This window comes from Oncorhynchus tshawytscha, linkage group LG06, assembly GCF_018296145.1.
Source record: "Oncorhynchus tshawytscha isolate Ot180627B linkage group LG06, Otsh_v2.0, whole genome shotgun sequence".
NCBI classification, from domain to species: Eukaryota; Metazoa; Chordata; class Actinopteri; order Salmoniformes; family Salmonidae; genus Oncorhynchus; species Oncorhynchus tshawytscha.
In genome coordinates, this window is record NC_056434.1 from 58,852,415 (window position 1) to 58,877,057 (window position 24,643).

The 24,643-nt window shown below is 42.3% G+C and overlaps 1 protein-coding gene across 2 annotated transcripts; it reads right to left on the bottom strand.

The window, feature by feature from the left end:
• Positions 1-232: 232 nt before the first annotated feature.
• On the bottom strand, positions 233-23,136 carry LOC112252770 (suppressor of fused homolog). 2 transcript variants are annotated; one of them, XM_024424345.1, is made up of 12 exons: positions 22,760-23,136; positions 22,195-22,329; positions 18,726-18,862; positions 12,138-12,280; positions 11,911-11,996; positions 11,726-11,798; positions 11,413-11,566; positions 7,384-7,486; positions 6,734-6,868; positions 6,349-6,487; positions 6,191-6,259; positions 233-2,190 (listed from the first exon to the last, which is right to left on the bottom strand). In XM_024424345.1, the coding sequence occupies exons 1-12, from the start codon at positions 22,909-22,911 to the stop codon at positions 2,101-2,103; spliced, it is 1,416 nt and encodes a 471-aa protein (XP_024280113.1). In that variant the 5' UTR covers positions 22,912-23,136; the 3' UTR covers positions 233-2,100. The 2 variants fall into 2 exon arrangements, with proteins under 2 accessions (XP_024280113.1, XP_024280111.1); XM_024424343.1 differs by having other exon boundaries at positions 11,413-11,569.
• Positions 23,137-24,643: the final 1,507 nt, after the last annotated feature.

The window sequence follows — 24,643 nt, forward strand, 5'->3', positions numbered from 1 at the left end:
TTTGCCCAATTGAGAATCTCCCATGTCAAAACAATACCAAAATATTCAATACACCTTTCTACATATCTAATTATATATTCAATATATGGCAACAATATATAAAGCGGTTACTGAAAATTGCATACTTCATCACGTGTAGATATGTGCACCACGTTATTGCTCTACAGTGGATGCATCTTGCTGGCTTTCACTCATATTGAAAAAAATATATATACTTTGTAGTCACCAAAGCTCCCAGAGCATGTCTTTCATTTATTTACACTTTAGTACGTCAATAGACCATTAGACCAAAAAACACTGACTTGAATGTACACTTGTTTAATGCACTTGTGATTACATAGAAACAGGCAGTTAAGTAATTAATTCACTCATAAAATAACAGTAATACAAAACTTACCTTTCAAAAATGCCCTAATAAAAGCTCTTTTACATTTTCACCCGGGAATAAAACCAGAAAGACACAGTAAAATACATATGGCGAACAGGAGGCCACTGTAGAAAGAGAAGAGTTACTTAGCTCCTGTTCTGGACTACCTAGCTATGGAATGCAGTCATGGCATTAAGAGACATCTGGGATGCCGTATGTGTATGAAGACCGAGGTCCTTGATTGAAACCGATGTACATTAAAACACAGGAGCGATAGGCAGTGGAGAGTCTAGACGATACACGGAGTCTAAACATTAAAGCCTCGGTGGACTGAAACGGCGGCGAGAGTCAATCCACGAGAACACAATTACATTAATGTAACAGTTGAGGACACGCATTGTGACAGCGATAAAGGACAAAGTATCACAAGTTTTGGCTTTGGTATCAAAACTAAAGAATGAGTTTCCAATAAAGTATTGATCAGAAACGTGGAGTCGACCAAGGGTTTGACAAGTTCTATTGGCCTCCTAAAAAAGCAAAACACAGAGATGGGAGGAATGAGTGCGAGTTTGATCAACTCCGATTCAATTAAAGGACAAAAAACACACAACAGTAACTGTTGGTCTAACTTTCTCACTGATTAACTTTGTGTGGCCACATGGGACGTTCTCTGATACGCTCTCCCACATTTCACTCCCTCTTAGCCCTTATAAAAACTCTTACAAAACACAATCTTTCCACTGATAGTAGTTAAGTCATTGTAGAGCTTTAGGAGATACATTTCACGAGCAAGTTACAGAATAGGGTAATCTTGATCTAAAAATCAAATGAAGGGGAAACAATATACACAGAAAATATTACTAGATAAAATAATTGGGCTCTCTTGGCAAAGAGGGACAACTAAGATTTGACAGACACACAATAGAATGAGAGGATTATGTGGTTTGATTGATTTTAACAGAGTTGGCAGGGGTCTTCAAACTTTCCTTGCCAAAATAAAAATAAGATCTCATCAGGTGAATGATAATGGCAGGGAGAGATGATCAACATTTAAAAATGAATAGATTTGGTATAGTTTTTCATTATTTTTACCTCATCAGTTATAATTAGCGACATTCATGAAAACATTGAAATAAACAAAATTCCACTAAAAAACAAACATATGTTTTAACTAAATCAACTGACCCTGCATCTTTGCTAGTGTTACAAACTTATCGAGTCTAGTGGATGTCTCTTTATAACTAGACATTTGACCCATTCACAAGGCATGGCAACCACGTCTCATCTAACAAGGCAGCTATTTGGAGAAACAGGTTTCCAGAACAATTCCAGAAGTTTCTAAAGGTTTGAAAAACCCAGTAGAAAAAGGTGGGTAAATCAGAAGGCAGTAACAGTCTACAGTCAAAGGAAGATGTGATAGACATCCTGCAGTAGCTGGGTCAGGTTCTCTCGCCCTGGGTATACAAGGCAGACCAGAGCTCCTGGAAAAAAGCATGGTTGTGCTCAGTAGGCACAAAATGAGAGATAAATATCCGAAACATGTGTGTTACCAGAGCTACTATCTGAACTTGTCCAAAAAAAAAACTTGTTTTCATATTCTGCTGCAAAACACTTTGCTACAATTTGTCCTAATGAACATGACCCATTTAAAGGCTGGGTGAATAGGTCCATCCATGGGAACTGACTGTGTAAGGAGGTCCAGAGTACTCTGAAGAGAGGAGTGGATCCCAGTCTCACTGCAGAGGGTTGTCAAACACAGAGTCAGGCAGGACCGAGATCTTCAGTTTCTTCTCTGGCCAGCTATATTCCTTCGGTAACTTGGTCTGGAAGGAGGAATCAAACAGGAGAAAAACATTTAATGACAGACGCAAAACAAAGTTACAATTCTGGAAACTTTGCAGGGTTTTTCCCCCTTTCCTGCTTATTACTGTAATCCTCAAACCAGGATTTCTGAAAAATCTAGGAACTTTTCTGTCATTTCCCAACCGTAATACTTTATAGGCCGAGGATGCAGATCCATAGGTAGTCCCCCCTGGAAGCCGTCCCCAGAGCCAGAGATCCTAATCACATTCGGCGCATGCATTTCTTAACCTATACTTTATGCACACATTTTCATGGTCACCCTCCCTTCACATTTCTCACAGTCACCCGTGAGTGATAATTTTTCAAGTTTTACCGGTGAAACGTCCATGCAGCATCTGCATACAAACCTTTTGACCTCAATCAGTTTCATGGAAATATGCATTTATGAGTGTTGATTTGAATTATAGTGCATTCGGTAAGAATTCAGGACCTTGACCTTTTCAACATTTAGTTATGTTACAGCCTTATTCAAAAATATATTAAATAGGTTATTTTCCCTCATCAATCTAATCACAATATCCCATAATGACATAGCAAAAACAGGTTCCTAGACATGTTTTCAAATGTATATACAGTACCAGTCAAAAGTTTGGACACACCTACTCATTCCAGGGTTTTTCTTTATTTTTACTATTTTGTACACTGTAGAATTATAGTGAAGACATTAAAACTATGAAATAACACAAAAAGTGTCAAACAAATCAAAATATATTTCATATTTGAGATTCTTCAAAGTAGCCACCCTTTGCCTTGATGACAGCTTTGCACACTTGGCATTCTCTCAAACAGCTTCATGAGGTAGTCACCTGGAATGCATTTCAATTAACAGGTGTGCTTTGTTAAAAGTTACATTTGGGGAATTTATTTCCTTAAGTCAATCTGGGAAATTTCAAGAACTTTGAAAGTTTCTTCAAGTGCAGTCAAGTGCAAAAACTATCAAGCGCTATGATGAAACTGGCTCTCATGAGGACCGCCACAGGAAAGGAAGACACTGAGTTACCTCTGCTGCAGTGGATTAGTTCATTAGAGTTACCAGCCTCAGAAATTGCAGCCCAAATAAATGCTTCAGAGTTCAAGTAACAGACACATCTCAACATCAACTGTTCAGAGGAGACTGAGTGGATCAGGCCTTCATGGTCAATTTGCTGCAAAGAAACCACTACTAAAAGGACACCAAGAAGAAGAGACTTGCTTGGGCCAAGAAACACAAGCAATGGACATTAGACAGGTGGAAATCTGTCCTTTGGTCTGATGAGTCCAAATTTTAGATTTTTGGTTCCAACCGCCATGTCTTTGTAAGGGCTATTTGACCAAGGAGATTGATGGAGTGCTATATCAGATGACCTGGCCTCCACAATCACCTGACCTCAACCCAATTGAGATGGTTTGGTTTGAGTTGGACCACAGAGTGATGGAAAAGCAGCCAACAAGTGCTCAGCATATGTAGAAACTCCTTCAAGACTGTTGGATAAGCATTCCAGGTGAAGCTTGTTGAGAGAATGCCAAGAGTGTGCAAAGCTGTCATCAAGGCAAAGGGTGGCTACTTTGAAGAATCAAAAACAAATCAAAATACATTTTATATTTAATTTTTTTTTGGTAACTACATAATTCCATATGTGCTATTTCATAGTTTTGATGTCTTCACTTTTATTCTACAATGTAGAAAATAGTAAAACGTCAAGGATTATCAATAGAAACAGGATGCACCTGAGCTCAATTGAGTCTAATAGCAAATGGTCTGAATACTTATGTAAAATTAGGTCGTTTTTTAATTGTAATACATGTGCTAAAATTTCTGAAAACCTGTTTTCGCTTTGTCATTATGGGGTATTGTGTGTAGATTGATGAGGAAAAATGTATAATTTAAGCCATTTTCGAAGGCGGTAACGTAACAAAATGTGGAAAAAGTCAAGGGGTCTGAATACTTTCCGAATGCACTGTATGCATGTACAGTGATGGTGTTAAACTGTAGAATACCTGTGTTGTTTCAATCAAAGCACATACAGTGCCTTCAGAAAGTATTCACAACCCTGGAGTTTCAATATTTTGTTGTGTTACAGCCTAAATTTAAAATTGATTAAATAGATTTTGTCGTCGTCACTGGTCTACACACAATATCCCATAATGTCAAAGTGGAATTATGTTTTCAGAAATGTTCACAAATTAATTTTAAAAATTAAAAACGTAAATGTCTTGAGTCAATAATTATTCAACTCATTTGTTATGGCAAGCCTAAGTAAGTTCAGGAGTAAAAATGTGCTTAACATGTCACATAATACGTTGCATAGACTCACTCTGTGTGCAATAATAGTGTTTAATATGATCTTAGAATGACTACCTCATCTCTGTACCCCACACATACAGATAACTGTTACCGTCCCTCAGTCCAGCAGTGAATTTCAAACAGATTCAACCGCAAAGACCAGGGACATTTTCCAATGCCTTGCAAAGGGCACCTATTGGTAGATGGGTAAAAAAAATGAATATCCCTTGGTGCTGGTGTTAATTACGCCAAAGTGTAATTAATGGTGTTAATTACACTTTGGATGGTATATCATTACACCCAGTCACTACAAATGTAAAGGCGTACTTCCTAATTCAGTTGCCTGAGAGGAAGGAAACCGCCCAGGGATTTCACCATCAGGCCAATGGGGACTTTAAAACATTTTATTGGCTGCGATAGGAGAAAATTGAGGATGGATCAACTACATTGTAGTTATACTCCACAACACTAACCTAATTGACAGTGTGAAAAGAAGGAAGCTTGTACAGAATACAAATATTCCAAAACAGGCATCCTGTTTGCAACAAGGCACTAAAGTAATATTGCAAAAAAATGTGGCAAAGAAATGGACTTTCGTCCTGAACAATAAGTGTTATGTTTGGCGCAAATCCAATACATTACTGAGTAGCACATTCCATATTTTCAAGCATAGTGGTGGCTGTGTCATGTTAAGGACTGGGGAGTTTTTCAGGATAAAAAAATAAACAAAATGGAGCTAAGCACAGACAAAATCCTAGAGGAAAACATTGTTCAATCTGCTTTCCACAAGTCACCAGGAGATCAATTTACCTTTCAGCAGGACAATAACCTAACACACAAGGTCAAATCTACACTCGAGTTGCTTACCAAGAAGACAGTGAATATTCCTGAGTGGCCACTTACAGTTTTGACTAAAACTGTTTGAAAATCTATGGCAAGACCTGAAAATGTCTTTCTAGCTATGATCAACAACCAATTTGACAGAGCTTCAAGAATTTTGAAAATAATAAAATGGGCAAATGTTGCAGAATCCAGATGTGGAAAACTCTTAGAGACTTACTAGAAAGACTCACAGCTGTAATCACTGCAAAAGGTGCTTCTACAAAGTATTGACTGACATTTAATTTTCAATACATTTGCTATAGTTTCTAAAAACACGTTTTCACTGTGTCATTGTAGGGTATTGTGTGCAGATAGGTGGAAAAATCAAATCAATGTAATACATTTTGAATCCAGGCTGTAACAACAAAATGTGGAATAAGTCAAGGGGTATGAATACTTTCTGAAGGCACTGTATTTTGCCTACAGTCGTGCACAGTTGAATTTTGGCCACATTAAAGAAAAATGCAACCACTCGCACAATCCATAAATCTCCTAAGAAAATGTGGTGTTTTTTTCTTACAGTAATGTTATATGGTATTATATTCTCGTGTGGAATACTATCATTGATCTCGGCGACATTGATTCAGCTTTGATCTAACTTTATTAAACGAACACCATTCTCAACTCATCACACAGCCTGTTCTCTGAGCAGCCGAACAAGTAGAGCAGAGTGTGCGTAAAGTAGAGAATCCCACACATGCGCAGAAGCTTTGTACCGTCAGCTGTCGGTAAGAGGGTTCCAGAGAACTCTGATCCGCAGCCACTCCATTCTTTATATTACCCCTGTAAAGAATGGTAAAAGGTGTTTCCCTCACCTCCTCTCGAGTGTTGAGCTCCGATAGGTCTCCAAGCATCTGTTCAACAAACTCTTCAGTCAGCAATATCTGAGGAGGAGATGTGGTAACATAAGTACATGCAGCAAGTATGCACTTGAAGCAGTGTGTGTGTACCAGGAGCCAGTGTGTGTGTTTACCTGTAGCCAGGGTCCATGTGCGGCGTACGGGTGTTCCTCAGTAGCAAAGGCCCCCTCTACTCCAGTGGATACAAAGGTGATGGCCGTGTCTCCATTAATACTCTTATAGGTGAAGTGTCTACCATGGAGCAAACGACCCCTAAGCAGAGAAGATGACCAGCACATTAAACATCACTGAATACATACTGTATGTAAGAAGTCTGCTGGATTGGAGAGCCTGCTTCTTCTCACCCTCCGTCTCCCTCTCTCACTCTCACACGCCACTCCCCATCTCTCCCGCTTTCACACACAAAGGGCTCAGATGACCCGGGTATCGTTTTAATGTAATCTGTATGTATGTGGGAAGACCCAGGCTCACCCCCAACTCCAGTGTGTGTGTGTGTACCTGAGACAGAGAGGCAGCAGTGTTCCTGACTCCTGGTTGAATTTCAGATGAACGCTTTCCAGTTGTCTGGTACGAACTAGCTCGTGAGGAATGATGGCCGCCGAACTCTCACTCTCCAGACTGTCCTTACGACTTCTAGAGAAAGAAGGGGAGTCAGAAAGAGATTTAAAAGACCCCTTACGTTCAGGGGAAACAAGTCCGATGGTGGCGTGTAGCTCCCTATAAAGTGTGTGAATGAGTTTGCTATGGAACTGGACATGTGCATAAGCACTTATCTCGTCTTTCTCTTACCTGTGATACTGCTGGCGCTGCAAATGGCCATTGTTTGTCTACGGAGAAACCAGGGGGAGAATTCTACCACATACAATTTCACACACCTATCACGTGTTGTTCAATGTCCCAATACTGTGTACACACTTGGGTCTCATGGCGTGGTCTCTGGCTGGGTTATGGGGAGGTGCATGCATGTGTATAGTCTACTCTAGAGAAAACGACAAAGGAGGGGGCGAAAGCTGTTGATGTGACATCACCGCTTGAGAGGAAAGAGAAAAACAAGAGTGGGGTGTGTGTGCCTCAATGCTGACTGAGAATGAACATTTAGAGTGGGAAAGAGAGTGAACAGCAGCTGCACTGTGTGGGTATGTACTCACTGAGGCCTGTCATGTCCTTGTTTCTGTGAGTTGATAGGGGGTAGTGCTGCTTTGGTGTTGAACTCCAGTCCTTTCCTCAGGGCTTCTCTGATCTGCTCTGTATCTGCAGTGGACAACCCATTGGGTTAGTTTTTGGACATACAGTAACATTAGGACACAAAATCACACCGCAAGGACTTAAATCACAATATTGCTTACACTTATCGGGGTAGTGACCAATAGATTTGCTGCAAAGAAACCATCACTACTAAAGGACACCAATAAAAAGAAGACGAGACTTGCTTGGGCCAGGAAACACAAGCAATGGACATTAGACTGGTGGAAATCTGTCCTTTGGTCTGATGAGTGCAAATTTGAGATTTTTGGTTCCAATGCCGTGTCTTTGTGAGACGCAGAGTAGGTGAACGGTGGATCTTTGCATGTGTGGTTCCCACCGTGAAGCATGGAGGAGTGATGGTGTGGGGGTTCTTTGCTGGTGACACTGTCAGTGATTTATTTAGAATTTAAGGCACACTTAACCAGCATAGCTACCGCAGCATTCTGCAGTGATATGACATCCTATATGGTTTGCGCTTAATGGGACTATCACACCTCCAGGCTGTGTAAGGGCTATTTGACCAAGGAGAGCGATGGAGTGCTGCATCAGATGACCTGGCCTCTACAATCACCTGACCTCAACCCAATTGAGATGGTTTGGGATGAGTTGGACTCCAGAGTGAAGGAAAAGCAGCCAACAAGTGCTCAGCATATGTTGGAAATCCTTCAAGACTGTTGGAAAAGCATTCCAGGTGAAGCTGGTTGAGAGATTGCCAAGAGTGTGCAAAGCTGTCATCAAGGCAAAGGGTGGCCACTTTGAAGAATCAAAAATATAAAATATATTTTGATTTGTTTAACACTTTTTTGGTTACATGATTACATATGTGTTATTTCATAGTTTTGATGTCTTCACTTTTATTCTACAATGTAGAAAATAGTAAAACCTCAAGGATTATCAATAGAAACAGGATGCACCCGAGTTCAATTGAGTCTAATAGCAAATGGTCTGAATAGGTGTGTGCAAAGCTGTCATCATGGAAAAGGGTGGCTACTTCAAATATATTTTGACATGTTTAATACTTTTTTGGTTACTACATGTTTCCATATGTATCATTTCATAGTTTTGATTTCTCACTATTATTCTACAATGTAGAAAATAGTAAAACTGAAGAAAAACCATTGATTGAGTAGGAGTGTCCAAACGTTTGACTGGCACTGTATGTATGTATGTTGAGTTGAAGTCGGATGTTTACATACACTTAGGTTGGAGTCGATAAAACTCGTTTTTCAACCACTCCACAAATGTCTTGTTAACAGACAGATTATTTCACTTATAATTCACTGTGTCACAATTCCAGTGGGTCAGAAGTCTACATACACTAACTTAACTGTGCCTTTAAACAGCTTGGAAAATTCCAGAAAATTGTGTCATGGCTTTAGAAACTTCTGATAGGCTAATTGACATCATTTGAGTCAATTGGAGGTGTACCTGTATTTCAAGGCCTACCTTCAAACTCAGTGTCTCTTTGCATGACATCATGGGAAAATCAAAAGAAACCAGCCAAGACCTCAGAAAAACAATTGTAGACCTCCACACATCTGGTTCATCCTTGGGAGCAATTTCCAAACGCCTGAAGATACCACATTCATCTGTACAAACAATAGTACGCAAGTATAAACACCATGGGACCACGCAGCCTTCATACCGCTCAGGAAGGAGACACGTTCTATCTCCTAGTGATGAACGTACTTTAGTGCGAAAAGTGCAGATCAATTCCTGAACAACAGCAAAGGACCTTGTGAAGATGCTGGAGGAAACAGGTAGAAAAGTATCTATATCCACCGTAAAACGAGTCCTATATCGACATAACCTGAAAGGCCGCTCAGCAAGGAAGAAGCCACTGCTCCAAAACCGCCATAAAAAAGCCAGACTACAGTTTGCAATTGCACATGGTGACAAAGATCGTACTTTTGGAGAAATGTCCTCTGGTCTGATGAAACAAAAATAGAACTGTTTGGCCATAATGACCATCGTTATGTTTGGAGGAAAAGGGGGAGGCTTGCAAGCCGAAGAACACCATCCCAACCGTGAAGCACGGGGGTGGCAGCATCATGTTGTGGGGGTGCTTTGCTGCAGGAGGGACTGGTGCACTTCACAAAATAGATGGCTTCATGAGGAAGGACAATTATGTGGATATATTGAAGCAACATCTCAAGACATCAGTCAGGAAGTTAAAGCTTGGTCGCAAATGGGTCTTCCAAATGGACAATGACCCCTAAAGCATACTTCCAAAGTTCTGGCAAAATGGCATAACTACTCTAGGGTAGGGGGCAGCACTTGGAATTTTGGATGAAAAGTGTGCCCAAATTAAACTGCCTTCTACTCAGGCCCAGAAGATAGGATATGCATATAATTGATATATTTGGATAGAAAACACTCTAAAGTTTAGTATAACAGAACTGATTTGGCAGGCAAAAACCTGAGAAAAATCCATTCAGGAAGTAGGATTTTTTGTTGTTGTAGTTTTCTATTCAATGCCATTACAGTATCCATGGACTTAGGACTCAAATTGCAGTTCCTATGCCTTCCACTAGATGTCAACAGTCTTTAGAAATGGTTTCAGGCTTGTATTCTGAAAAATGAGGGAGTAAGAGCAGTCTGAATGAGTGGACCCTGCCGTGTCACAGAGCTTTTTCATGCGTGCGACCGAGAGAATGCCTTTCTTGTTTACCTTTTATATTGACAACGTTATTGTCCGGTTGAAATACTATCGATTATTTAGGCTAAAAACAACCTGAGGATTGAATATAAACATCGTTTGAAATGTTTCTACAAACTTTACGGATACAATTTGGATTGTTTGTCTGCCTGTTGTGACTGCGTTTGAGCCTGTGGATTACTGAAGAAAAACGGCAAACAAAACTGAGGTTGTCAGATATAAAGAGACTTTATCGAACAAAAGGAACATTTATTGAATAAAACAATGTCTTCTGAGTGCAACCATATGAAAGATCATCAAAGGTAAGTGATTCATTTTATCTCTATTTCTGACTTGTGTAACTCTTCTACTTGGCTGGTTACTGTTTGTAATGATTTGTCTGCTGGGCTATGTTCTCAAATAATTGTAAGGTATGCTTTTGCCATAAAGCATTTTTTAAATCTGACACCGTGGTTGGATTCACAAGAAGCTAATCTTTAAACCTATGTAAAATAGTTGTATCTTTTCTGAATTTTTAAAATTAGTATTTCTGTATTTGAATTTGCGCTCTGCAATCTCACTGGATGTTGGCCAGATGGGACGCTAGCGTTCCACATACCCTAGAGAGCTTAAGGACAACAAAGTCAAGGTATTAGAGTGGCCATCACCAAGCCCAGACCTCAATCCCATAGAAAATTTGTGGGCAGAACTGAAAAAGCGTGTGCGAGCAAGGAGGCCTACAAACCTGACTCAGTTACACCAGCTCTGTCAGGAGGAATGGGCCAAAATTCACCCAACTTATTGTGGGACACTTGTGAAAGGCTCCCCAAAACGTTTGACCCAAGTTAAACAATTTAAAGGCAATGCTACCAAACACTAATTGAGTGTATGCAAACATCTGACCCACTGGGAATGTGATGAAAGAAATAAAAGCTTAAATAAATAATTCTGACATTTCACATTCTTTAAATAAAGTGGTGATCCTAACTGACCTAAGAAAGGGAATTTCTACTAGGACTAAATGTCAGGAATTGTGAAAAACCGAGTTTAAACGTATTTAGCTAAGGTGTATGTAAACTTCAGACTTCGTATGTATGTATGTATGCATGTAAGCATGTATATAGTTCTGCAACAGAAAACAAATATGAGCCGTTCTTGTTGGACAAGTCCAGATAGTCCCTCCCTGTTTCAAAAAATAAAAAAAATGTTGGTGCCTATTGAACACAGCACAGGTCAGATCTATGAGGGCCCATTAGAATTGTCTAGGTATATAAGTTAGAGGTGTGTGTGTTACCTTTCTCCGACAGTCTTCGTGGCTGAGATCCTATACAGATGGAGCGGCTGTCCTCTTCATCTTCGGACGGCCGGCTGAGGTCGTCCCACACACACTTTGCACTCACGCCACTCAGGTTGGATCCCTCTGTCTCTATACCCTGGTCCACACGCTCCTGCTTAGGATGAGCAAACGCACACGCAAACATTAACACTAGCCCACACACACATTAACGCACACTCAAGCACATTGTGTGGACTGAACCAGCAGGTGGCACTGTTAGAATGAAAATACAATTTGAATTAATACGCTAAGTAACTAATCAAAGCCTTACTTGTAAATGCGGGTCGATGTCAAACATGGTCTCTCCTCTCCTCATGTCAGTTATCAACCAGGGTCCTCCGGCACTGAACACAGACAGCATAGAGGAGAAAAGAGAATCATCGACTCGGTCACACTGGGTTAATGTGAAATAAGACTGGTCGGCTGGCAGTGAGGTATCTCATATTTCAAACTCACACATGGACCCCTCGGAGAAGCTCCAGTATTCCCTGGCCGTTCCACTGTTGGGCCGCCTGCAACTCTTCTGTACACACACCCACAATCTACAGAAAGGAGAGAGAGTTAACACACCGAAAAAAAAGAAAAAAGACAGAGGGTAAAAGAACACACACAGAAGGCTATTATAGACTCAACAGAGGGAGTTGAAGGGGTAGGCCAGAGAGCCTGGGGCTAGATTAGCTCACCTGCAAGAAGTTGACCAGGCCGAAGGGTGTGTGGACCGGCGATATCTGGGGGTCCTCAGTGAGCAGCATGTGTTGGATACGAGACTCACTGTTGTCCAGGGGACTGTGCCATGATATGTGGTCTCCACTGCAAAATGTGTTTTCTACAGGAAAGAGGAGAGAAATGGATGTGAAAGACCACTCTGTAATATATTGGAAAATACGTTACAGTTCTCATCACCAGTCAAACAGCAAATGAGAAAAGACCACCAGACTGAAAGAAGAGAGTGATGGTAAGAATGATAGGAGAAAAAGCGAGGAAAAAGGGAGTGTATGTATACAGTGCATTCGGAAAGTATTCATACCCCTTTACTTTTTCCAGATTTGTGACTGACTGGCTCGATTCGGTCTTATGTACAACATTTTAAAATTGTGTTTTTATTTTACATTGGATAAAAGTAGAGACTCAGAGCTAGAACACTTTCCAGAAAATGGCCCTTGAATATTTTGGTACACTTACTGGAGAGCTCTTCTTTGTCTACACCCATTGAGTATCATTCACACCCTCTTAAGCTTTAGCCCCACCCATCTAAGTATTTACATGTGAGGCCATTTACTAAACAACCAAAGGTTTCAAGACTAAAGGCTGGTTTATACTACGGGTGTGTTCGTAAATTTAATTTGGAGCGCCAGAGTGTGCTCTGGGCGTTCGAAAACTAAGAGCGTTGTCAGATTGTCCGTACGTAAATTCAGAGCGCTTCACTCTCGGCGCGTTCAGACTTAACAGCAGTAGTCAAGCACCCAAGCTAACTTGCTAAAGTTGGCTAGCTTGCTAGCTGCTGCCAGACCAGCTCACTCTGACCATTTTACTCGCACTAGCAGAGCTGGTTAGGCTGTTTTCATGTTATCCAGAGTGTTGGTGACTGCAACTGTGCTGCTGGCAACAATTGAATTATACTTTGTTTGCCAACTTTTACTGACACTGGCCATATTCAATGGGTGTTGAACTTTCATAAATTCTAAAGTTATTCTGCACTCTGCTACGCTCAGTGCTCTGAAATCGGAGTAGATAGCTGGTAAATTCACTCAGGCTACGTCTATCGACAGTTGTTGCAGTGACATCATGAACATTCTATTGAAATGGTTACTTGCATAGAGGAGTCCTTTGTTTAGATATTTAGCTAGCTCGCTAACTAATGAACCATGCCAGCAGCACAGTATTTAAGCTGCAGTAATTTGTGTGTCGGGGGGCTAGGATCAGTCTGTTATATCTGGAGTATTTCTCCTGTCTTATCCAGTGTCCTGTGTGAATTTAAGTATGCTCTCTCTAATTCTCTCTCTCTCAGAGGACCTGAGCCCTAGGACCATGCCTCAGGACTACCTGGCATGATGACTCCTTGCTGTCCCCAGTCCACCTGGCGGTGCTGTTGCTCCAGTTTCAACTGTTCTGCCTGCGGCTATGGAACCCTGACCTGTTCACCAGACGTGCTACCTGTCCCAGACCTGCTGTTTTCAACTCTCTAGAAACAGCAGGAGCGGTAGAGATAGGCTATGAAAAGCCAACTGACATTTCTCCTGAGGTGCTGACCTGTTGCACCCTCGACAACTACTTTGATTATTATTATTTGACCATGCTGGTCATTTATGAACATTTGAACATCTTGGCCATGTTCTGTTATAATCTCCACCCGGCACAGCCAGAAGAGGACTGGCCACCCCTCATAGCCTGGTTCCTCTCTAGGTTTCTTCCTAGGTTTTGGCCTTTTTAGGGAGTTTTTCCTAGCCACCGTGCTTCTACACCTGCATTGCTTGCGGTTTGGGGTTTTAGGCTGGGTTTCTGTACAGCACTTTGAGATATCAGCTGATGTAAGAAAGGCTAAATAAATAAATGTGATAATCCCAACTCATAACGTTACTACCCTGCATGAATCTGCAGGTAGCTAACCAACAAGGTTCAATGTTAGCTAGCTAACATTAGGCTATAACTAGCAGTGCAAATGGCTCTGATACGAATAATATTACTACACAGATCATACACATACATTTGTTATTAACGGGGTGGCAGCCATAAGAAGTTAAGACACATGGGACTTCACGTTCCAGAAGGCATCTGCCAAAAAACTTATTTTGATCAAATAAAAAAAGTTGTCGTTCAAATGGCTCTCCTGTGAAGTAGACGCGTGACATATGCGTAGTTTCCTAAAACAAGTCACATTGTTACATTACAGCCGTATTCTCAAATGTATTAACCTCTCTAGGGTAGCCATCCATCTGGCCAACATCCAGTGAGGTTGCAGAGCGCCAAATTCAATTACAGAAATGCTCATTATAAAAATTCTGAAAACAAAACATATTTTACATAGGTTAAAAAAAGATTAACTTCTTGTTAATTAAACCAACCAGTGTCATATTTATAAAATGCTTTTCGGCAAAAGCATACCTAGCCCAGAACATAGCCCAGTTGACAAATTATTACAAACAGTAACCAGCCAAGCAGAAGCGTTACAAAACTCAAAAAGAGATAAAATTAACCCCTTACCTTTGATGATCTTCATATGGTGGCAATCAGAAGACATTAATTTACTCAATAAATGTTCCTTTTGTTTGATGAAGTCTCTTTATATCCAAAAACCTCTGTTTTGTTAGCGTCTTCAGTAATCAACAGGTTCAAACTCAGTCAAAACAATCTGACAAAAAAATCCAAATTATATCCATAAAATTCATAGAAACATGTCAAACGATGTTTATATTCAATCCTCAGGTTGTTTTTTAGCCTAAATTGTCTATAATATTTCAACCGGACAACAACGTCATCAATATAAAAGGTAAACAAGAAATGCACATGCGCCTGAAAAAAACTCTACGTCACGTTAGGATCCACTCGTTCAGACTGGTCTTACTCCCTCATTTATAAGAATACAAGCCTGAAACGAAGACTGTTCACATCTAGTGGAAGGCATAGGAATTGCAAATGGAGTCCTAAGTCAATGGATACTGTAATGGCATTGAATAGAAAACTTCAAAAAAACAAACAAAAAAAAAACTTCCTGAAGGGATTTTTCTCAGGTTTTCACCTGCTAAATCAGTTATGTTATACTCACAGACACAAAAACAGGTTTTTAGAAATGTTTACAAAAAAATAGAAATACCTTATTTACATAAGTATTCAGACCATTTTCTATGAGACTCGAAATTGAGCTCCGGTGCATCCTGTTTCCATTGATCATCCTTGAGATGTTTCTACAACTGGAAAATGTATTTTAAAAAATCTCTGCAGCATTCAAGGTCCCCAAGAACACAGTGGCCTCCCAAACTTCTTCCATTTAAGAATGAACCACCAAGACTCTTCCTAGAGCTGGCCGCCCGGCCAAACTGAGCAATCGGTGGAGAAGGGCCTTGGTCAGGGAGGTGATCAAGAACCTGATGGTCACTCTTACAGAGCTCTAGAGTTCATCTGTGGAGATGAGAGAACCATTTCTGTGGCACTCCACCAATCAGGCCTTTATGGTAGAGTGGCCAGATGGAAGCAACTCCTCAGTAAAAGGCACATGACAGCCCACTTGGAGTTTGCCAAAAGGCACCTAAACGACTCAGACCATGAGAAATAAGATTCGCTGCTCTGAGGAAACCAAGATTGAAATCGTTGGCCTGAATGCCAAGCGTCACATATAGAGGAAACCTGACACCATCCCTACGGTGAAGCATGTTGGTGCCAGCATCATGCTGTGGGGATGTTTTTCAGTGACAGGGAGATCAGTTGGGATCGAGGCAAAGATGAACGGAGCAAAGTACACAGAGAGATCCCTTGACGAAAACCTGCTCCAGAGTGCTCAGGACCTCAGACTGGGGCGAAGGTTCACCTTCCAGCAAGAAAGTGAGAGTAAGCAAGAGATCCTGCCAGAGGAATCCCCACAAAGTAATCATTGTGCATGGTTAAGTGATTTGAAAGACTTAGCGAAGTGGCACACGCACACACAAACACCAAGAAAGGTCTGAGAGAAAAGAGGGAAACATATTTCACAGCTGTAAAGAAAATACTATTAAGATGAGAGGAAGTTTCTCAAGTATTACAACATTTAAACACACTTCTCCCATCAGAGAGAGAAATGGAAATTAGACTTCCTCAGTTTCCCCAGAGCCCAGAGGAACTTAACGGTGATATGTGAATGCTAACATACACCGTTACACTTTATCTAGTACAATGCACTGGAAGCAATTTTTCAACTAAACTTTACTTGGTGATACTTTCTTCGCTCACGATTCGTAAGAAAGAAACTCTAAAAAACATGTGTGTAGTTGCAGGTGGTATTCCAAGAAACAGAATATTCACCATTTTAGCCACCAGACATCTTCCATTTGCCAACATCTTTGCAGGAGCTAGTTGTTTCAATGCGATGCGGCCTCAGCCACATGTAGTAGTAGATGACAGGAAGCTTGGCCCCAGTGATGTACTGGTCCCTACGCACTACCCACTGTAGCACCTTATGGTCAGATGCCGAGCAGTTGCCATACCAGGTGGTGATGCAACCGGTCAGGATGCTCTCGATAGTGAAACGTTTTGAGGATCTGGGGACTCATGCCATATCTTTTCAGTCTCCTGAGGGGGAAAAGGTATTGTCGTGCCCTCTTCACGACTGTCTTGGTGTGTTTGGACCATGATAGTTTGTTGGTGATGTGGACACCAAGGAACTTGAAAATCTTGCTCCACTACAGCCCCGTCGATGTTAATGGGGGCCTGTGTGGCCCACCTTTTGGTGTAGTCCACGATCAGCTCCTTTGCCTTGCTCACATTGAGGTAGAAGTTGTTGTCTTAGCACCACACTACTAGGTCTCTGACCTCCTCCCTATAGGCTGTCTCATTGTTGCCGGTGATCAGGCCCACCATTTTTTCGTCGTCAGCAAATTTAATGATGGTGTTGGAGTCGTGTTTGGCAACGCAGTCGTGGGTGAACAAGGAGTACAGGAGGGGACTAAGCACACACCCCTGAAGGGGCCCCAGTGTTAAGGATCAGCGTGGCAGACGTGTTGTTTCCTACCCTTACCACCTGGGGCAGCCTGCCAGGAAGTCCAGGATCCAGTTGCAGAGGGAGGTGTTTAGTCCCAGGGACCTTAACTTAGTGATGAGCTTTATGGCCGCTATGGTGTTGAAAGCTGAGCTGTAGTTTATGAACAGCATTCTCACATAGGTGTTCCGTTTGTCGAGGTGGGAAAGAGCAGTGTGGAGTGCGATTTGGATTGCGTCAGCTGTGAATCTGTTGGGGCAGTATGCGAATTAGAGTGCGTCTAGGGTATCCGGGATGATGCTGTTGATGTGAGCCATGACCAGCCTTTCAAAGCACTTCATGGCTACCGACTTTCTTGGGCACCGGGACTATAGTGGTCTGCTTGAAACATGTAGGTATTACCGACTCGGTCAGGGAGAGGTTGAAAATGTCAGTGAAGACAGTTGCCAGTTGGTCCGTCCATGCTTTGAGTACACATTCTGGTATTCCGTCTGGCCCCGCAGCTTTGTGAATGTTGACCTGTTTTAAGGTCTTGCTCATATCGGCTCCCGAGAGCGTTATCAGTCATCCGGAACAGCTGGCACTCTCATGCATGCTTCAGTGTTGCTTGCCTCGAAGCGAGCATAAAAGGCGTTTAGCTCGTCTGGTAGGCTCACGTCACTGGGCAGCTCGCGGCTGGGTTTCCCTTTCTAGACCGTAATAGTTTTCAAGCTCTGCCATATCCGACGAGCATCAGAGCCGTTGTAGTAGGATTCAATCTTAATCCTGTATTGACGTTTTGCCTGTTTGATGGTTCGTCTGAGTTGGGGTATGTACTGAGGGGACGACATCGTCAATGCACTTATTGATGAAGCCGATGACTGAGGTGGTATACTCCAATGCCGTTGGATGAATAACGGAACACAGTCTGTGCTAGCAAAACAGTCCTGTAGCGGAGCATCCATGTCATCTGACCACTTCTGTAGAGCGAGTCACTGGTACTTCCTGCTTTAGTTTTGCTTGTAAGCAGGAATCAGGATAGAATTATGGTCAGATTTGCCAAATGGAGGGCGGGGGAGAGCTTTATATGCATCTCTGGGTGTGGAGTAAAGGTGGTCTAGAGTTTTTTTCCCCCTCTGGTTGCACGTGACATGCTGATAGAAATGAGGTAAAACTGATTTAAGTTTGCCTGCATTAAAGGTCACCCGGCCACTTGTCCCCGGCAATTACTTCTATTTAGCCGTTATTCTACCAGATAAGCTGACTGAGAACACATTCTCTTTTATAGGCTACATGAAGAAGTTGCGGTGGAGAAGCAAGGGGTTGAAAGAACCAATTTGAAGCTGGAATTCTCTCCTTTGCCGAAACGTCACTGACGTAAGGTTACAAATATTGACATGCACAATCTCAATATGGAGGTAGCGGAGCCCTCTGTGCCGTGTGTGGTGGAGAGTAACACAACGGTCCGAGCGCCTGGCTTATAATTGGTAGATAACTACCATCTCCTAACCTTACTCCAATTACTAAATCCCTTCCTCACTAGACTACACACACACACACACACACACACACACACACACACACACACACACACACACACACACACACACAGAGCCTGGGTTCTTACCTGATTGGAAGACGTAGCGGGCCAGGCCCTGCATGAGTTCAGCCGGCCAGGTAGGGGGTGCGGTCTCTCCCACCTCTCTCTTCAGCCTGAACGTCAGCTCAAAGCCAAAGCCACTGGGGCCTTCCTGACCTGTAAACCTGACAATACACATATGGAATACACACACTTAATTCAAGTGTTATTTGACCATGAGTCCACACAACCCATGACAACACAAACCCAATAAGGATTAGCCTTCCCTTTAGCTTAACTCCATTACTCCACTAGGGATATGACAAATGAAAAAAAGTTCTTAGCGTTTAAACTATAAGAATATTCATAACATTACACATGAATTCACAATGCAGCTGTGCTGCTGCCAGCAATGGTTTGGGTCTCTTCCAAATAGTTAAGCATTGCACCTGTACTACCATTACTGTACATCAATTCCACCGCACAAAGTTTGCATTTCCTTGTCATTTAACTCCTCAAAGTATTTGCCTTCCTCTGTCATTTTTCCCAGAGTCTACTCCAAAATAATTGATTCCTTGCACATCAACTCTAGTCATGTGCATTTTACAGGGTTCGTAGGACTTTTTCAAGCACTAGTATTTATTTTCAAGGACCATCAATATGTATAGTTCCTATTATGCAATTGTTTCTAGTCGCCATCAGAAGGCGATTCATCTACTCAATCATACGTGTTTTGTTTCACTACTTATTTACTACATACATGAGTGATATCAGTTATATGAACTGTAACTCAGTAAAATCTTTGAAATTGTTGCATGTTGCGTTTATATTTTTGTTCAATGTACATTATAATAATATTAAATTGTCTTTATATATAAATTGGCTTCATATTTCACAAAATGTTAGGTCCCACAGGCTGTCCCAACACAATGACATGGAAGTGTAACAGGCCCTTAGTTGACTTTAAAATATCGCATTCTATAACCATTTGAAGAGAAACAAGTTACTAATGTGTTTGATAAGATGAAAGAGTCTCTCCGGGGCCTCAAGTTTGGGTACCACTAACCTCGTCTCTCTGCCTGCTTCAATGCTTCTCTGTGCATGTCCTTTGCCTCCTTTATTGCAGCCTGACTCACAACTGTCTGTCTCACTACTCTCTGTAAGGTAATTTGTTATGAGAACTTAGAAATGCGGCAAAAAAAGAGCCGTCCTCTCACTGTCAACTGCGTTTATTTTTAGCAAACTTAACAATTGTGTAACTATTTGTATGAACATAACAAGATTCAACAATTGAGACATAAACTGAACAAGTTCCACAGACATGTGCCTTACAGAAATGGAATAATGTGTCCCTGAACAAAGGGGACCAAATCAAAAGTAACAGTCAGTATCTGGTGTAGCCAGCAGCTGCAATAAGTAATGCAGTGCATCTCCTCCTCATGGACTGCACCCGATTTGCCAGTTCTTGCTGTGAGATGTTACCCCCCCTCTTCCACAAAGGCACCTGCAAGTTCCCGTACATTTCTGGGGGGAATGGCCATAGCCCTCACCCTCCGAGATCCGGGCTCTTCGATGGCCATGGAAGAACACTGACATTCCTGTCTTGCAGGAAATCACACACAGAATGAGCAGTATGGCTGGTGGCATTGTCATGCTGGAGGGTCATGTTAGGATGAGCCTGCAGGAAGGGTACCACATGAGGGAGGAGGTCTTCCCCGTAACGCACAGCGTTGAGATTGCCTGCAATGACAACAAGCTCAGTCCGATGATGCTGTGACACACCGTCCCAGACCATGACGGACCCTCCACCTCCAAATCGATCCCGCTCCAGAGTACAGGCCTCGGTGTAAACGCTCATTCCATCGATGGTAAACATAAATCCGACCATCACCCCTGGTGAGACAAAACCGCAACTCATCAGCGAAGAGCACTTTTTGCCAGTCCTGTCTGGTCCAGCGACGGTAGGCTTGTGCCCATAGGCAACATTGTTTCCGGTGAGGACCTGCATTACAAAACGCCTACAAGCCCTCAGTCCAGCCTCTCTTAGCCTATTGTGGACAGTCTGAGCACTGATGGAGGGATTGTGCGTTCCTGGTGTAACTCGGGAAGTTGTTGTTGCCATCCTGTACCTGTCCCACATGTGTGATGTTTAGATGTACCGATCCTGTGCAGGTGTTGCTACATGTGGTCTGCCACTGCAAGGACGATCAGACGATGTCCTGTCTCCCTGTAGCGCAGTCTTAGGCGTCTCACAGTACGGACATTGCAATTTATTGCCCTGGTCACATCTGCAGTCCTCATGCCTCATTGCAGCATGCCAAAGGCATGTTCAAGCAGATGAGCAGGGACCCTGGGAATCTTTCTTTTGGTGTTTTTCAGAGTCAGTAGAAAGGCCTCTCTAGTGTCCTACGTTTTCATAACTATAACCTTAATTGCCTACCATCTATAAGCTGCTAGTGTCTTAACGACCGTTCCACAGGTGCATGTTCATTAATTGTTTATGGTTCATTGAACAAGCATGGGAAACAGTGTTTAAACCCTTTATAATGAAGATCTGTGAAGTTATTTGGATTTTTACAAATTATCTTTGAAAGACAGGGTCCTGAAAAGGGGACATGTCTTTTTTATGCTGAATTTTTTTGGATTGAGACACAGCCCATGCAAAAAAACAGACATCTCTATCTTAGATTTTTTCTTTATGTAATTATGCAAATTTGATTTGATCGGAATTTCTTGGCTTTTAATGTCTTGCAACTTCAGTAAAGCAGGGCCTATCATCAATGAATAGGCTAGGAAATTCTAAACGCAATAGACCGAAGACTGAACACACACTCTGCATCCTTAGCGAGAGAAAGCAGGTGGGCCAGCGTGAGGCTGTATTGCATTACTGGAGACCAAGACTATTCTGAGGACAGGTCTCCCAGTTTTGAGTTGCCTTTTTGTAGCAGGTTAGGAGAACTTACGCAGCAGGGTAGGATAATTAACGTGCTAGGTCAGGAGAATTAGGTGAAGGTTAACTAAATTGTCCCCGAAAACCAGGCCCCAGAGAACAGTCTTGGTTTCCACTAATGTGATGCTGCCAGCACAAGAGAGAAAGAGGGGGCAGGCAGAAAGAACCGTGGTACGCATATGTCTTGGTAATATGTATCTCATCTTGTATGCCTCGCAAATTCACCAAAGTAGCCTAAAGTTCGCCTCGTCCTCTCTGGTTTTATTTAAATTACACCACTTTCCTGAGGTCATTCTAGACCTGGGGAAAGTTGTGTAAATGAATATGTTCAGCGCTGGCAAGTCTAATCAAGAACACTACAAACGGGGGTGGAAGCTGTTGGCATGACATAACTGCTTCAGAGGAACAAGAAAAATACAAGTGGAGAGTGTGTTAGTGTCTCAATGTTGATTCTGCAGGATGATACAAAGGAGTGAAAATGAGTTAACAGCAGCTGCACAAACCATGTGTGTGTGTGTTCTTAGTAACCTGGTCTGATGGAGCTTTAACCTGAAGTACTATACTTACTCATGTACTCTGTTGTCTCCATACAGGTCACTGAGTCCGAAGCTGATGTAGTGCCAGTGCTCCTGTACATCCTGCGCTGCACAGCCCACGTTACGGTACATACTGATGTAGTCCAATGGATCAGGACCCCCTAACCTGTAGAGACACACTACTGATAAGTGCGATCTGCAATATTTACTCCCATTTAAAATAATTATATAACCATTGATTATTTAATTTAATGTCTGATAAGCTTAGGACAACTATCACACAACCCAAAATATGAGGCGATTTACACACCATTGTTTGTTTACAAACTCTGTAGGCGTTTAGTGGTTAACGTTACATTTCTCCAGCCCCATTCCTCACTGGTAATTTCGGCAACAATAAAGAGCAATCACATCAAATCATACGTTCTCTCTGGCTAGCAAGCTAGGTAACTAACCGTAGCGTTTTCAACATATATTATGTTAGCTAACGTAACTAACAACATTGCAATCCAAGTTAGCCTAGCTAGCTTTCGAGGAATCCGACGTTGTTGCAAAGAAAGGTCTCCACAATAAGACGTCGTTAGCCATCTCCTCACCAGTATTTGACAATGGCTGTAACTTGTAAGGGGTTGGCCTGGTCGGGGTAGAGGCGCCTGCATTCCCCGTAGATTGCCTGCAGACCCGGGGGGAAGATTGACGCCAGCCCAGGGGCTGCTGCTGGTCCGTTGATAGGCCGCACCTCGTCCATCACAGCTTCTTTTTTTTTTAAATGTGGTAATACCTGAAAGGGCGACAGAAATTACTTTCTTCGCGAAGATAAGGAAGGATCCCTTGGTTTAATGTTGGTTGATGAAACAGTCCCTGTATTTTTTGTTTTTGTTGATATTGCTTCCAATATATATATTTTTTTCTATCGGCCCCCTATTCCTTGCCCTACTCAACTGCGTGACTTGTTGCTCGCTCCACCTATGAAAACTTTTCCTCATTGGTTGGAGCTGTGGAAAGGAAGGGAGGAACGGCTTGAGTGCCATTTGCTCAATCCAATCAAAGTGCCAGTTTTTGATAGGCGGATCCAAATACAGAGTTGTGTTTGGCAAAAGAATTGTCAATCAATATGTTAGAACCTGTTTAAGAGCAAGATTGATGGATTTAAAACTATCCCCAGTTTTTGATCGTATTGAAATGTATCATATTGTGTGTGTATTAAGTTGCAGTTATTTTCTCACCTATGCCACATATTATATTTGTTTCCAATACAGAGTTGCGCCTTCTTCACCACACTTTCTGTGTGGGTGGACCATTTCAGTTTGTCAGTGATGTGTACGCTGAGGAACTTGAAGCTTTCCACCTTCTCCACTGTGGTCCCATCGATGTGGATAGGGGGTTGCTCCCTTTGCTATTTTCTGAAGTCCACAATCATCTCCTTTGTTTTGTTGACATTGAGTGAGAGTTTATTTCCCTGGCACCACACTCCCAGAGCCCTCATCTCCTCCCTGTATGCTGACTCATCATTATTGGTAATCAAGCCTAGTACTGTTGTGTCGTCTGCAAACTTGATGATTGAGTTGGAGGCGTGCTTGGCCACGCAGTCATGGGTGAACAGGGAGTACTGGATGGGGCTGAGCACACACCCTTGTGGGGCCCCAGTGTTGAGGATCGGTGAATTGGAGGTGTTGTTTCCTACCTTCACCACCTGGGAGCGGTCCATCAGGAAAGTGCAGGACCCAGTTGCACAGGGCGGGGTTCAGCATTCTGACATAGGTATTCTTGTCCAAATGGGATAGGGCAGTGTGCAGTGTAATGGCGATTGCATTATCTATGGATCTATTGGGGCGGTAGGCAAATTTAAGTGGGTCTAGGGTAGAGGTGATAGAAGTGAGTGCTACGATAGTCTATCGTGACTAATGATAGTCATTTTGTTCAGTTTCCTTTGCTTTCTTGGGTACAGGAACAATGGTGGCCATCTTGAAGCATATGGGGACAGCAGACGGGGATAGGGAGAGGTTGAATATGTCTGTAAACATAGCTAGCTTGTCTGAGGACGCAGCTAGGGATGCCATCTGGGATTTCCTTTTGGGACTACAGAGAGTCAGGACACCTGTTTTAACATCCCATCTAAAAGACACCACCCTACGCTGGCCAATATACTGCCCTGTGGCATTATGCCCATTATGCCTTTACTGCCCTGTGGCATTATGATTTCCTTATAGACCAGAGGGAAGCGTGGCCCGTACTTGCTCTCCAACACCACTTCCAACAGCATTTGGTCTCCCAGCCAAGGACTGACCAGGACTGACCCTGCAGCTTCACAGGCATGGCAGCAGTGGGATGCAGTGTGGTATGATGCCGGCAACTTGCAAGCAACACATCTGACCTCTCACTGCAATCAATGCTTGTCACAAGCAAAATGAAATATCAAATTTGTCACAGTAGTATGTTTGGGCAGGGTTGCAAAAGTCTGCCTAGTGTGCAATTGAGTA